Below are 15,070 nucleotides of genomic sequence, written 5' to 3' on the forward strand. Positions count from 1 at the left end.
TTCAAGCGGAGAGAATTTGAGGTTCTTTTACAAACTTGACCTTCACTGGTTTTTAATGGCGGTCAAGCTGTAGATCCTGGCTACACAGGAGTTGCAGTGGTGGGATTGAGATATGGGAATAGTCCCGTGGAACCTGAAATTCAGTATAGTAAAGGACTATTTTGAAAATATAAGTAACGATCTAATTATTCACATTAGCTAGCAGCGATTGAAACACCTTCAAATTCTCATATATTGGGAGTGTCTACTCCTTTATGCAGCATAATAGGCTTTAGGCCTTTGTCCAGCAGTGGACGTTATCTAGCTGAAATGAACTAACGAATTCCTTTAAGATATCTATAGCATCTTTACAGAAAACTTTAGAAGGTTTTGAACTTCCGAGGTGCCTATGAACCTTCTGAATTACTTTCCGAAACTATTATTTCCGTTTCCGAAATGAAGTATAATTGTATATTGATTTATCGATGAGTTTCACAATGCTCATGTTTGGACATATGATTTTATGCATCGTTAAAAGTGGTATTTTTATATGACCATAAAGTGGTTGCTTTCACGGTTGTGATTTACGGGTTCTTTCACTTTATTTTCTTCTTAAAATAATTCATTTATTTATGTTTGGAAAGCAGACGCAATCAACGCTTTGGACTACAACAGTTGTCAATTTAAATTATCATAATCATCAAAGATTCTTCCAAAAGCAATCCACTAAGGATTTCCAATTACCTTTGCTGATGCTTATTTCAATCTCAGTCACTGGAGTAAAAGGAGATTTTATATTATAAAGACTTCTATTATTATCTAGTTATTAAATTTTCTTAGCGTTAAAAATCTCATTTATTATTTTATTATTATCTTCTATCATCTCATCATCACCGTTCTTTTTGTCATGATCATCTTCATAAACTATACTCCATATCGGCACTCCTTTGTCACTACATTAATACTTATCATTGTCGTCTCAAACATCTTTGTAAATCTTCATTTTATTTAATCCCGAGTCTCCTCTGTCTTGTGATGAGTCAGTAGTCATTGCACATCCACTCGACATAAGATGCTGGCTTTATGGAATCAAGCTTAAAAACTACCTTCTAAAAACAAAATTGCTCTAGGAAGTTCAGTGTTCTCTTCATTATTTTTAGCATCCGTACCAATTATTTTTCCCTAGCAATCCCTATCCTGCTGGAAGCCGGGAATGCACATGTTTATTGTTTACCTTTGAACGCGCCGCATCACATACCTCTTTGGTATTCCCTACGGTCCCCACACCGGAAATACGTCGTCGTTGCCTCGTCTGCGGAATGCGCAGTTTCCGCTCTGTGAGAGTTGTCATTTTTTTGCGCGCTTGTTTTGTTTTTGCCCGTTGCCAACTCTGGTCTAGCGTTCGTTTTTTGAATTCGATTTGCCGAATCACCAGCCATGATTTTTTCAGAGTTGAAACTATTTGCTACATTAATTAATTCGCCAAGATAATAGTTGCAAAGCCATTATGTTAATGGGATATATTTATATTGCGATCGATATAAATTATTGCCTATTCAGTAGTTTATCTCACTACACAATTGTTACTTTAGTAGTTTAAGATCAATGGAATTTTGGTCAAAATAATTTAAGCGAAATAACTCAACGAAACACTTCTACGCGTCGATATTTCGTCTTAACTATCCGTTACAGTTTAATGGAACACATTGTGCAATACAAGTATTTCAAAAATGTCTGGTTCCAACCTTAATACTAGTCTAGTTTGAGACCGGCGGGTTCCAGCAAGATCTATTAAGTTTGGTCCAAGATTAAGGCGAAAAGAAGAGAAGGAATCAAAATAATTCTCTGACTGAGGACAGTAACGCCCGTATTCACAAACGATGCTTGTTAAGTGAAATCGAACGCACAGCGTTTAATAGAGCTCTGTGATTGGTTGATGTGTCACCCTGTGCGACCACGCGCACTGTGAGACCTCATAGTAATGTTTGTGAATACGGGCGTAATCGATCAATTCAAAGTAAAGGAAAAGTGGCTTAGAAGAAAAAAAGATAAATGACGTTTCAGTAAAAAAAACCTTATAAGAATACAATACCATTGACTCATGAGTTGATGACTATGGTCATCTTTAGTAATTACACAGCTTTGTTTTTTTCTATTCTAATGAGTGTGACATCATGTAAAGTATGAGCTATATACTTTCATAATGATTCTGTAAGAAATACTTTGCCTGCGGCCATACAACCTCAAAGGCCTTACAAGTATCACGAGTAAATAAGCATCTGTTGGGCAAACTCGCTCTATCAAACATTCGCATGCTTGGGTAAGATTTTGATTACAATTTTAATAATATAATTTTACTTGTAATATATTTACTAGAACCACGCTTCACCTTCCAACTTACACCACACGAACAATCCACGGAGCTTGTAAACAGTGGCAGCGAAACTGAGAGAAAAAAAACCCTTGATCGCCGCAAGCACGCGATGTTTACATTCTACGTATACCCACTTATACCCTGCCAATAGAGAGCGCAATCAGTCACGTTTGATGAGAAATTGTTTATGGTACGTGCGAAAATGAATTTTGAGCTACGTGGTGTGATAGCAAATTAATAGTTGGAGTGATTGTTTTTAATGAGTGAGGTTCCTTTGCGAATGGAATAAACTGGTGAGGCTATCCAGCCAGCTAGGGTATTGGCAGAACCCGTTCTAGTTTGCGCTACTAAATTCTTCGTAGCATTCTGCGCATTTGTGCACTTCTTTATATGCAATCGTTTCAGCCAAAGGACACTGTTTCAGCCAAAGGATGGAGGAAAGGTCTCCCCCAAGGATTTCCACAATGACCAGTCCTGTATTGCCCGATTCCGGCTCTTCCCGCTTCTTTCACTAGATCGTTGGTCCATCAAGTGGAAATCCTACCGTCCCTTCTCAAATTGCGGTTTTCTTTTACTACAATAAGTTTTTTTTACTACCAGTATTGCACCTTGGCGTGAACTCTTTAGAGTATTTGGCGTTCAAAATCACTATCTAAGAATTCTAGACGGTACCGCCTCTCTAATTCACTGAATCTAATTTCCATCACGATTCAAAAACAACCTTTTTAGGATCAAACACCTCCATTGTTGCAAATGCAGGCACGAAGCGCACTCGCAGCGTGATGCCAATCAGTCGATGCGTGCGCATGTTTATTGCATTCGGTGCATTGCGTTAGGTCATGGACGGATCCGCTGGGAACAGCTGGTGACCTTGGGAAAAAGAGGAGGTGGCGAAAGTTAGTAGATAAACTATTATCTATACAGTTAGACAAGGATGCGCGAAAATCAGACTATAGTGTTATCGAGGAATTTGTCGATTCTGACGATAAAGACATACATTTGTCGTCCGAAATCCATGCATCCTAGATAGATCTTTCTGAGAAGTTGGTTCATAAAATAAAGTAGCATTTAGCTCTGAATCTTTACAAAGTTGGTTGATATTAAAGTGGACTGCTTACACTAGTTATAATTAAAGTATTTAAGGCTGAGTTGCACCACCTAACTTTAACGGAACTAAAACCATAAACGATGTTTTTGTATGGAATTTGACAGGTTTTTGACGTTTTTCAAAGTTAAAGTAAGATGGTGCAACCCAGCCTGAGTAGTACAACTTCAAAGTTGACTTTGCTAAGTGACCGTTCGGGTGAAAACTACTTTAACTATGAGTATCATACAAATTGAGTAAAATAAGCCGTACTATTAAATAGCGCTACCTGGCTTCGGTCGACTTACAGGCTTATAAATTATTCTTTTTATCTTGATAAATTTTTGCAGTATGAATATTTATGTAAAATGTAGAGTCATTTACCAGCTGTAAAATACTTAAGTTATCGGTTATTTACTTAAACAGTCGAAAAACAGTATAAATACTGTTCTATAAAAACTTGTTAGCCCTTCCTGTTCACCTTCTCTCCGTTGCCTTGGTCCGTCGATAAAGTAAACTGTCAGATACAATTTCCAGATTTTATTTTTAAAATCAGAATCTCAGCTTTTAACTTGAAATCCAATCGTTTAGGTTCACTCATCTTTGTTTTTTTTTTCTTTTTTTTTTGGGTTGTTATTGTGTTAATGACCACACCAGTGGCCTATATTTTATCGATTTTACGCCCATACGTTTGTCGTCTAAAACCATCGATAAGATTTTATCACGACGCGCATCCTAGCTCGGCTGATTGATTTTGCCAACAGTAAACCTTAACATTTTACAATAGACAATTGATAACCATACCATAGCGATAGGTCAATAATAAATTGCAAAAGATTTACGTTAACCACTTTTCATTGTGATTCTGATCTTGACCGCAGATTTGCTCTGGCCATACGATGAATTTAAATGGTCTGAAAATCTATGTATATTCACCCGAACCAATCCTTCTCGGTAGTCTATGAGACGTATATTCTAGATTTATATTCCTTTTGAATGAGTAATGGGAAAGAGCTGGTCCAATTCTGAGATAAGTGTACTCGTAATATCGCTGGCAGAAATGTTAATATTGGAAATGATATTTACATATTGGTGAAAATAGTCAAACATTTATTATAACTAAACTAGATAATCTCGTCATGAAATAAAAAGTTCTGATAAGGGCTGAATTAAGTAGTCGAAACGTTAAATACAAATGAAAACAAGAATTTATACTCGGGAGTCATGAATCATCATCATCATATCAGACTAAGACTGCTAAACACAGGCCTCCCCCAATGATTTTTTGTGTCAATGATTTCAATAAGTCATGAATAGTATAGACATATATGTATATATAAGTAGGTTTATCTAGTAATCATGGTACAATCTGCTTCAGTCAATGGCCAATGGCCAACTCATTGTTAAGACTACCACTATAATATTGTAATGTGACATGCAATAAACGTTTTGAATTTGAAGATACTGCAGACAATTTATATTTATTTATCCTTCTCCTCTTTCCAGAACCTGGACAACTGGAAGTCGTCAAGACGGAAGCGCGTGGAGCACATCATCGAGCGGTGCGTGGAGGTGCGGCGGATGGAGAACGAGCCCACGCAGCCCAGAGCCAAATCCAAGACCTTCAACGAAATGCTGGAGGAAAGGTAAGAGAGAAACTAAAAATAGCCTAAAATTAGTTTGCTTTGCCTAGAACAGCCTCTCCAGTTGGTTCTTAACCGGTGGGAATATAGTTCCCACCATACGGAAGTGGGAAATTCCCACAATATTTTGATATACGGCAGTGGGAATATAGTTCCCACACTTCCCACTATATTTTTAACGTTATTATTAGCTTGTCTTATGATCCAAAAACATTGAAACATTTGATTATGTTATGAATGTTAAAAGTTTAGGGCCTAAATTGGTTGCGTCAAACTGTAGATCCTGGCTACACAGGAATTGCAGCAGTGGCATTAAGAGGTGGCAATAGACTGAAAACTAAAAAGCGTAAGTGAATAGGCATCATAAATCTATCATTGTAACAACATTACTATTTGCTACTGTCTCTGGGGTAAGATTTTGATCAAGAGCAAGCCCGTGGTAGACGAAGGGTTTATTCTTACTTTAGTTTAATTTTGAATGAAAAGATAAGCGCTACATTTAACCAAATTCCATTAAATAAATATGCCTGCTTTTTTCAGCATCATTCTAGACTGCTTCAGCAATTTCTATCCAGGGTGCGACCGTTATCTTACATATATCCGGCAGATCTGGTTTGCATAGCTCTAGGATCGATTGCCATCTGACTTCCGCAGCCCTTTGATATTATGAATAGTTTTAAAAGGTTTCATTTGCTTTTATTTTCACTAGTCGACAGGATTTCCTTGTCACTTTCAAGATAAACTCCAACAGGCTGGACTGCTTTGGTTATTATTGATATATCTAGCGCCTTTTACTATCTGTCTGGATCGGTATAATTTATTTACTTGCAGTTTTGATGTTTTCAATTAAATCGCTGACAGATACGTTTGCATCATAAACAATATTATCACCGTGACTTTCTCGTAATTCGAATTTAACACCGATTTCATTCGAAGTGACTTCAAACGTACCTTCGCCAGTAATGTCATCATAAATTTTCCACATCGTATACCCATTAATCATCTTCAATCTATATTTCGCGGAATTTCTTGCCACACAGTTATTTCGTTTCATCCAATATACAAATAACGAAATTACCTATCTCATATCTAACCTAATAACATACTAATGCAATCGATCATTGCTATTACAAATAATAAATTTGCTTTCTTACGATTGCCTCATGAAGTTCACATACGCACCGCACATACGCCCTTGGTCATTATCATCTTTTATTTCGCAGTAAGGTATTCTATTATTTGTAATCATAGGTTGGTTATGTCACCGTGATTGGTCACGATCGGCATTTTCATAAGGTGCATTATTATGGCGGTACCTATTACTGCGATTTGGGCATTGTCAGTTAAAGTTGAAGTCGTGTGAGTGTGTGTTTTAGTTTGTGTTGTTGTGATATCAGATTTAGATGTGCTTTTGTTTTCTGTGATGTTCCAAAATTGAAAATGATGTCCTATTATGTTGTTATTACGAAAATTACAGTTCACGTGAAACGTAAAAACAGGTTGGCATTCTTAGTAAAATTTGGTCTATGCAAAAACCCACTTAACAGTTTCAATTACTGGACCAGTTAAACTTAATTGTTGTACAAGTTAATCTTCTACAATTAGTCACAGTCCAGTTTACTCATTATGCAGATAGTGTAACAAATCTAGAATTTGTAAACGAGATCGCTATCTGAGATATAACTAAATCGAGTGCTTGCTTAATTACAATAACAGAACAAGCAGAAATTGTGATATAATACACTTAATAAAGTAATAATTAATTTATTAATAACACGTCAATATATTTTTGTATGATCTATAAAAAAGTTGACTAATATTTATTTGATCACGCAAAATGAGATTATTAACAGCATCAATATTTTTATAGTCGACATCTATTAATATTTATTTTATTGAAGTTGATATAAACACTTATTACGATAATTTATTTTCCAATAAATTTTGTAGTCTGTAATAATATAACAATAGTTTTATTTTTAAATTTTGTCTAATTTATTGAAGATATTTACTTCCTTCTAGACTTTTATAGAATCAGATCGTTCGATTTCTATTAGACATAATTTCGCTTGCTTTTTGGGTGACCTTCTTATGAGGCCCATAGTAAGTGACCACGTCTCAGATCCGTATACCATCAGTCCATCACTGGCAATTCTGGCAACACACACTGGTCAAAGACTTTTGTCTTGAGACACTGCGGTATTTCGGACCCTGTTTCCCAGCCGAGCTGGATTCGACGACTGACCTCTTTCTCAAAGTTGGGCCTACCTAACTGGACTGTTTGTCCCAGGTATACATAACTGTCAACAACTTCGAGTGTAGTCTCCATCATTCAGAGAAGTGGGTGTAACACGTACATGTTTGACATGATTTTTGTCTGAAACGAATATATCGCTCACATTCAGCATATGGCAAGTTCTAGGCTAGTGTATAGAAGCTTATCGACTGGCTGCGCTTGTAACACAATATTGGTGTCATTGACTCGTGTGGTTAGCTGCAGTTTCTATTATACTTTGCGATATATAGAGCTTGTATTATATCATTTGCTTTTAAAAATTTAATTTATCTTCATATTACGTTAGAATTAATTACATATCATATTTCGGAACATAAATTAAATCAACGAACTTTAACACGGTAGATATGATTTAGTACCTAATCGCTGTTCAGGAACAAAACAGTTGTAACATGAGTGCGTCTGCATTGAATAGCGATGCTTATCATTACAATCACTTTCAGCAACTTTTCAGTTGCTAAAAGTTTGCAAAAGATAAAAGTTGCAAAACCGTTGCTTTTATAACATTCTTTCATACATCTTAATGTTCATCCCTGTTTCATTGTATAGTAAGTATCGTATAACTATTCCTTCTAGTGAAACTATTTTCATATTTTCTCCGAAAGGAAATCTACTTTCGACCGGTGTCGGTTACGTCCGTCCCGCCCAGCGGCCGTCGCGCGAGTGATCGGGTTACGTGCGCGCGCGCATCGATTAAAAAATCCGAATTAATAGTAGATGCGATAGTAACTCTATCTAATCTTTCACCAACCATTGAACCGATCTGGTATTCTGTATAATATTTGGTACGGAGATAGTTTGAGACCCAAGGCAAACATAGGATAGTTTTTATCCCGGCTTTTGAAACAGGAACATGGCTGGAGTCTTTCTATGAAAAACTCACGCGGGTGAAGTCGCGGTTAAAAACGAGTAATCATTATAATATTTTTGGATCTGATTTTAGCTTTAGGTAAGGTGCGGTAGTTGGTTCTGATAAACCTGAAACCTCCCATCGATTTGACTTAAAACATATTATTTGATGCGATTGACTAACCATTAATTAATTTTAGAGAAACTACAAATCTAATTTTCTTTTGATTGCGAACTAATTGGGTTTTTATGGGGTAAAATTGAGTGTTTTAGTGACTTCTAATTATTGGTTAGTTCACTTTTACATAATTTCAAATCAATTATGATTTCGTCACAATTGATTACGTCACCGGACGTCCGGCTCGGTCAGCTGACCGGACCCAATTGGGTTGCTTGATTGTTCTCGTATTATGGAACAATGGGTTTTGATACGGTATGTTCTCTCTGTTATAACATCTGTAGGCTTAGGATGCGCGCCGCGATAAGCGGTTATCACGCAATTTTGTCGATTTTGCCCATACATTTTGACGTCGATAAAGTATATCACGGCGCGCATCTTAGCCCGGCTGGTTTACATAGTGTAAGGGAAAGGTTGGTAATAATTTAAAAGCTGAAATCTATATCTGCCCCAACCTTAACTTTGAACTCCTCCTATAATATGTTGTCGACATACATATGAGTCGAATGACAGTTAAACTTTCATTCGGGACAAACTTGACCTTCATTTGTTGGGTTTTTATTGGCGGTCAAGCTGTAGATTCTGGCTACACAGGAGTTGCAGGGGTGGCAACGAGAGGCGGGAATAGTCCCGTATACCGACCCTAATCTCAATATCATTATTACGATATTTTTTAAAAATTCTGGATCAAAAGTATTTTTCTAATTTATTTCTGACTAAACTAATTAACACACTATATTATAAGTTACTAGCTTTCCGCCCGCGGCTTCGCCCGCGTGGAATTTTGTCTGTCACAGAAAAACTTTATCGCGCGCGTCCCTGTTTCAAAAACCGGGATAAAAACTATCCTATGTTCTTTCCCGGGACTCAAACTATCTCTATGCCAAATTTCATCAAAATCGGTTGCGAGGTTTAAGCGGGAAAGCGTAACAGACAGACAGACAGACAGACAGACAGACAGACAGACAGACAGAGTTACTTTCGCATTTATAATATTAGTTGGGATGGGATTAGTTGGGATTGACAGTAATGAGGCTACTGTTCTATTGTCCGTATATGAAACGATATTGATTGATACCTCTCTTAATGCTAATAATAGAGTCATATTTGTTTATTTTTAGAATATTAAATTGTTTTGCGGTTGTCCTAAATGCATTTAATTATGTTGAGGTTGGTATAACAAGTTTAGCAAGTCTATAATTAGTTCTTTTTGACGTCAAAGCTAATTAGAATTTAATTATTTTGGCATCAATTTGCCATTATTTATTGATTAAAACTTACCTAATACTTTAATATCGTTTCTTAAACTGGTTTTATACTGTGTTATATATTTTGACTACATCAATGAAGTCAAATACTTATATGGCAAGAGGTCAATATACAAGTCAATTTGACTGCCATGATTTGGCCATTAAAGTTTCCAACTGAAATTAAAAATGAGTTCAATAAAACTTTTCCTAAGAAAACAATTATTATTAAAAACAATAAAACTAAATTCAGTGACTGGGCTACAGTAGGTATTTATATTAGTAGGAAAAAAATGTTTGAATTATATGGTAGAAAAGCCTATAGTAGCGACCCGGACTTTATAGAATATGTAAAAAAATACTCAAAAGTTTTTAAACAAGTTTGTACTATGGCAAAATCTATTTACATACGTGACAAAATTAAAAACTCTGGCAACAAAATTAAAGCTACTTGGAATTGTATTAATAAAGAAACTTGTAGAATTATATCTCGGGATGACACATTCGCATTAAAAATTGATAATAAGTATATTAAATGCAATGATAAGGTAGCAAACGCATTCGAAGGTTACTTCTCAAATGTACCAATCATAACAACAAGCAATCTTAATTCATGTTCATATCAGGCAATGTCTCTTCTCGAGGGTTGTGTTGATGTTTGCAATAGCCCATTAAAATTTAGACAAATAGACCCCATAGTTATTATAAAAACTTTCAAAGAACTAAATATAAAAAAGACAGAGGATATATGGGGCATATCAACAGACATAATAAAACCCATCATTCCTCTTATAGCTCCCCATTTAGCTCATATCTTTAATGAATGTATTAACGAAGGTCAGTTCCCTACCCTGATGAAACATAGTAAAATCATACCATTATTTAAAGCAGGAGACAAAAGTGACCCATCCAACTTTAGACCTATATCGATACTACCTGCGCTCAGTAAAATATTTGAAAAAATTATTTTCAATCAACTACTGTCTCATTTTAACTTAAATAAACTGTTTCATGAAAAACAATATGGGTTCACAAAAGGGAAAAGTACGACCGATGCAGGGGTTGCTCTTATCAAACACATTTTCGATGCTTGGCAGGAGAAAAAAGATGCTATTGGTGTATTTTGTGACTTATCGAAGGCGTTTGACTGTGTTGATCATCAAACTCTGTTATTTAAGCTAGAACATTATGGCGTATCAGGCAAGGCCTTAAGCCTATTACACTCTTACCTCTCAGACAGATTACAAAAAGTAAATATTCACGGAACTAACTCTTCGGGCGCCCCCCTAAAAATGGGAGTGCCCCAAGGCTCAATACTGGGACCATTGCTCTTTCTGATTTATATAAATGATCTACCTTTTTATTCAAAGGACCTTTGTGAGATAGTATTATTTGCTGATGACACTTCTTTAATTTTTAAAACTGACAGGCGTCAGGAAATATTTGACGACGTGAATAATGCTCTTTCCAAAGTATTAGACTGGTTTACAACTAATAATTTGCTATTAAACGCAAAAAAAACCAAATGTTTAAAATTCACTATGCCTAATGTCAAACAAGTTAATACTAATATTACAGTAAATAATGAACGCATTGAACTGATAAACTCTACTGTCTTTCTAGGTATTACCCTAGACTGTAAATTACAATGGGGCCCCCATATTGCTGCCTTGGCGGGAAGACTTAGTTCAGCTGCCTTTGCGGTGAGAAAGATCAGAAACTTGACTGATGTTGAAACAGCAAGGCTTGTATATTTTAGTTATTTTCATAGTATTATGTCTTATGGTCTTTTACTGTGGGGCTCAGCAGCAGACATAGAATCAATTTTCATTTTACAGAAAAGAGCTGTTCGGGCAATATACGGTCTTAAACCACGTGACTCGCTTAGAGAAGTTTTTAAAGAAATCAATATATTGACTGTGGCTTCGCAATACATATTTGATAACATTATGTATGTCCGTAAACATATACATTTATTTACTAAGAAAAGTGACGTCCACTCATTTAACACGAGACATAAGAATAAACTTGCTGTTCCATCATTTAGGTTGCATAAGATAGGTAATTCATTCTTGGGGAAATGTATTACCATATTTAACAAAATACCACACAACCTTGTCGAATTGCCAATAAACAAATTTAAGATACATATAAAAAATACCCTTATGTCCAAAGGGTACTACAAGGTTCGAGACTATATTGATGACAAGGATGCGTGGTCAGTTCAGTCTGCACATATTTGATGTACTTAAATTTGACTATTCTTACCGTTAGATAATTCCTGGCAATAAGTGGTGACTGAGTTTGTTCCGGCGTTTCTTCTCAGCACTTGCCATATGTTTGTCTCGAAGCGCTGGTAGGGCCCAAAAGATAAGGAGACATGTAAAGTGCCCCATAAGGGCTACCTTTTTCTTTTTTTATTATTTTCTATTGACGTTCATAAGTGCCACTTGTGGTCTAAACTGAATAAATATTTTTGATTTTGATTTTTTGATTTTGATTTTGATTACTAATATAATAAAGTAATGATTCTTCAGTAGAACACATTTTGTAAAGTAACTGCCCGCCCATGCTCATAGGACGTCCACTGCTGAACATAGGCCTCCCCCAATGCTTTCCATGTTGCCCGGTTGGTAGCGGCCTGCGTCCAGCGCCTTTCTGCTACCTTAATGATGTCGTCGGTCCACCACCATGCTCCGCACCAAGAGGAAATGCGAAGGGGGCGTGACAAAAAGCTTTAAACATTATTATTTATACATTAATTCCCACCTCACCAACATCAGCTCTAGAGTATAAATAGAAAATGACATGTTCACATTTATTAACACTAATAATTTACTGTCGCAAACTTTCTCCTGACACCCGCGCATGCGCTGTATCAATACCGTAATTAGTATAATAATTCAAATAACTATAAAACCGATAAGACACTGTTACCGTGGATGTCGTAAGAGGCGACTAGAGGACAAAATCAGGCCTTCACTTACAACCCGTCTTGTGTAGGCTGAAATCCTCCATTTTTGTGGTAAATTATAGTGGGTCGTGCTCAAACACATTGCACTCTAGTTCACACTGCACAAAACGGGCATGACGCAGAACGTGCACTTCGCAAAATGCGCACTTTCCTATACAAATGTAAAGATCGGTCTTTAGAGAGTTTGTTTCCATAATATTAGTAAGGAATATTATGGAAACAAGACATTAAACATTAAATTGAGTTTATATAACATTCTCATTATCAACCTCAATTGCGAATGTATCCCTTCAAGATAGTTGTCTTCATTGACTTTCGTTTACCTTAATGATTATAATTAAAATTTTATTGCTATAATTAAAAAATGAATTTCCTCCAAGCCCTTGATGGAAAGGCTCGATTTCATTCATACATGATGGATACCTTTACCAGTGACATTAACGGTTCGTTCGCCAATAAATGTGTGACTGATTATTCCATACATCAATCTGTTAGTTCTTTATGTCGAGATCGATGCACGGCCATAGTTGTAAGCGAATAGTAACATTTTGATGGGTGTTTTTGAAGATTTGGGTGGAAATTTCGTGAATTGAATAGACGGCTGTCTGGCCTGGAGGAAGTTCTATAAATCTGTGGATTTGAATTCCAATGAAAGGTACACTTTGTTAAACTCAAGACTCCATGGACCGACGACCATAATAAAGGTTAGAAGCAAGTAGCGCAGGAGAGTTTATTTTGGAAATCCTTGAGTGTTTGAAAAGGTGTAAACAAATGAATCTTTTAGCGGACCAGACACTAATTATGACGTTGATTCAGAGTTTGATGATTGGAATGAAGTAGAGATATAGCAAGGATCTAAGGAATGATGCGTCTGGGGGCCTTCAAAGGACGTGATTTGTACAAATGTCATCGTCACGAAGTCGAAATGGTTTTAGTGCGAGTATCGTATTGCTCGCTTATCAATATCAAGGGGTTTGTTGTACAATTATATTACTATTCCCTTATACTGTCACACGAACAAACATCCTGTCGGCCGACCACTTCGCTAGTTCAAGGAAAGTAGACACAAGATAGCGGTGTCATTTTATGCTTCATTAGCTGATAAATAAAGTAAAACATATTTTAATGGGGTGTTGGTCTATGTTTTATGTTTGAAAACTGATTTTTATTTTAAATTAATCGTAGGAATGTTATTAACAGTTTTGCCAGTAAATTGCACCTCAAATTCTTTATCAAGAAACTGCGACTGGTTTCGATAATTCGTTTGTTACAGTCAAAATGATGTCCTCTGCTGGATAAAGACCTCCCCAAGAACCTGTCTTGCTCTTTGGTTGGTGTTATTTCATTATACATAGTACATTATTATTATTATTAGATAATATTCAGGATGCATCTTACTAGGATTGCTGGATAGGTACATGATTTTGAAAGTATGTAGTTTTGATATTGATCTGATGTCTCGATCTTAGACAGCGTTAAAGAAATTAAGTCATAGATTGAGAGTCTATCACTGCATTCAATGCTTATTGCTTTCTAAAGCCATGTGTCATCGGTATACTATTGTTCCGCAGACTAGTGCCCTACTTCGGGTCCGCCCGGTGCATTTGCATGCAATGGCGGCCTTAATTCCTCATCACGCCTTCGTCTATCTATAGTCTATGGCATTGGCATTGAATTGTGTGGGCAAGAAGATCCTTATGATAAGTGTATGCAGTATAGATAGCCACATTCATGTTTGTCATAAAGCACCACATCAGCACAAGTTAACTTAGGCCATTTCCAGGACGCGCTTATAGGTACACGTCCCAAATATAGCTTGCCTGCCCTAGCTACCAACCACTTCGGGACAACATTGGGCTGGTGTTGAGAAGAAGTGGCGGAAGAAACACAGTCACCTTTGTTAGCCTCTTTTTCTGTTAGTCAATAATACCTACTCAATATTCTTGGTTTCTAATACATCATCTTTATGTATCGAGCACTGCAATTGATTTAAATTTTGGAAATGTATTCAATTAAACATGTAATGTATTTGCCTTGTATTTGCTTATCTTGAAGCATAAATTGAATTTAAAGAGGCATCACAAACATTGCATACATTACGTATAAATTTCGCTCTCTCATTATAATTGACAGAAATGCCTGAGTTATGTGAAATATCAATTTTATGTTGTGTAAATATGATAATAGGATAATAAAACCGAATTAACTTGACATACTCACATGTTTTGTTTAAATCATATTCAATTAAATTAATTTAAAACCTTACATGACTGAACAATATTTCACATAATTGTAAAGTAGGTATGATTTATATGAACATAAATATATTTTAATATTTTTGTAATGTCTGGTTGATTATTAACTTTCTTTAATCATAAATTCGACTGTCCTATTTCTGATATAATAAGGAAACGACAAACGCGTTTAACTTATTTTTGGGATAGTT

The 15,070-nt window shown here is 36.0% G+C and overlaps 1 protein-coding gene across 5 annotated transcripts in view; it reads left to right on the plus strand.

Moving 5' to 3' along the window:
* Positions 1-15,070, plus strand: part of smash (smallish) — a 126,431-nt gene that overhangs the window by 59,182 nt on the left and 52,179 nt on the right. For all 5 annotated transcript variants that reach the window (XR_003656040.1, XM_028307213.1, XM_028307214.1 and 2 more), the window contains one exon: positions 4,944-5,083. Coding sequence is in view for 4 of the 5 variants with exons in the window: in XM_028307213.1 (XP_028163014.1) it covers positions 4,944-5,083 (140 nt within the window). In the remaining variant the exon portion in view is untranslated. The remainder of the gene's footprint in view (positions 1-4,943; positions 5,084-15,070) is intronic.

The sequence above is a fragment of the Ostrinia furnacalis genome, unplaced genomic scaffold (assembly GCF_004193835.3).
Source record: "Ostrinia furnacalis isolate ACB-3 unplaced genomic scaffold, ASM419383v2 OfSCF2106, whole genome shotgun sequence".
Lineage (NCBI taxonomy): Eukaryota > Metazoa > Arthropoda > Insecta > Lepidoptera > Crambidae > Ostrinia > Ostrinia furnacalis.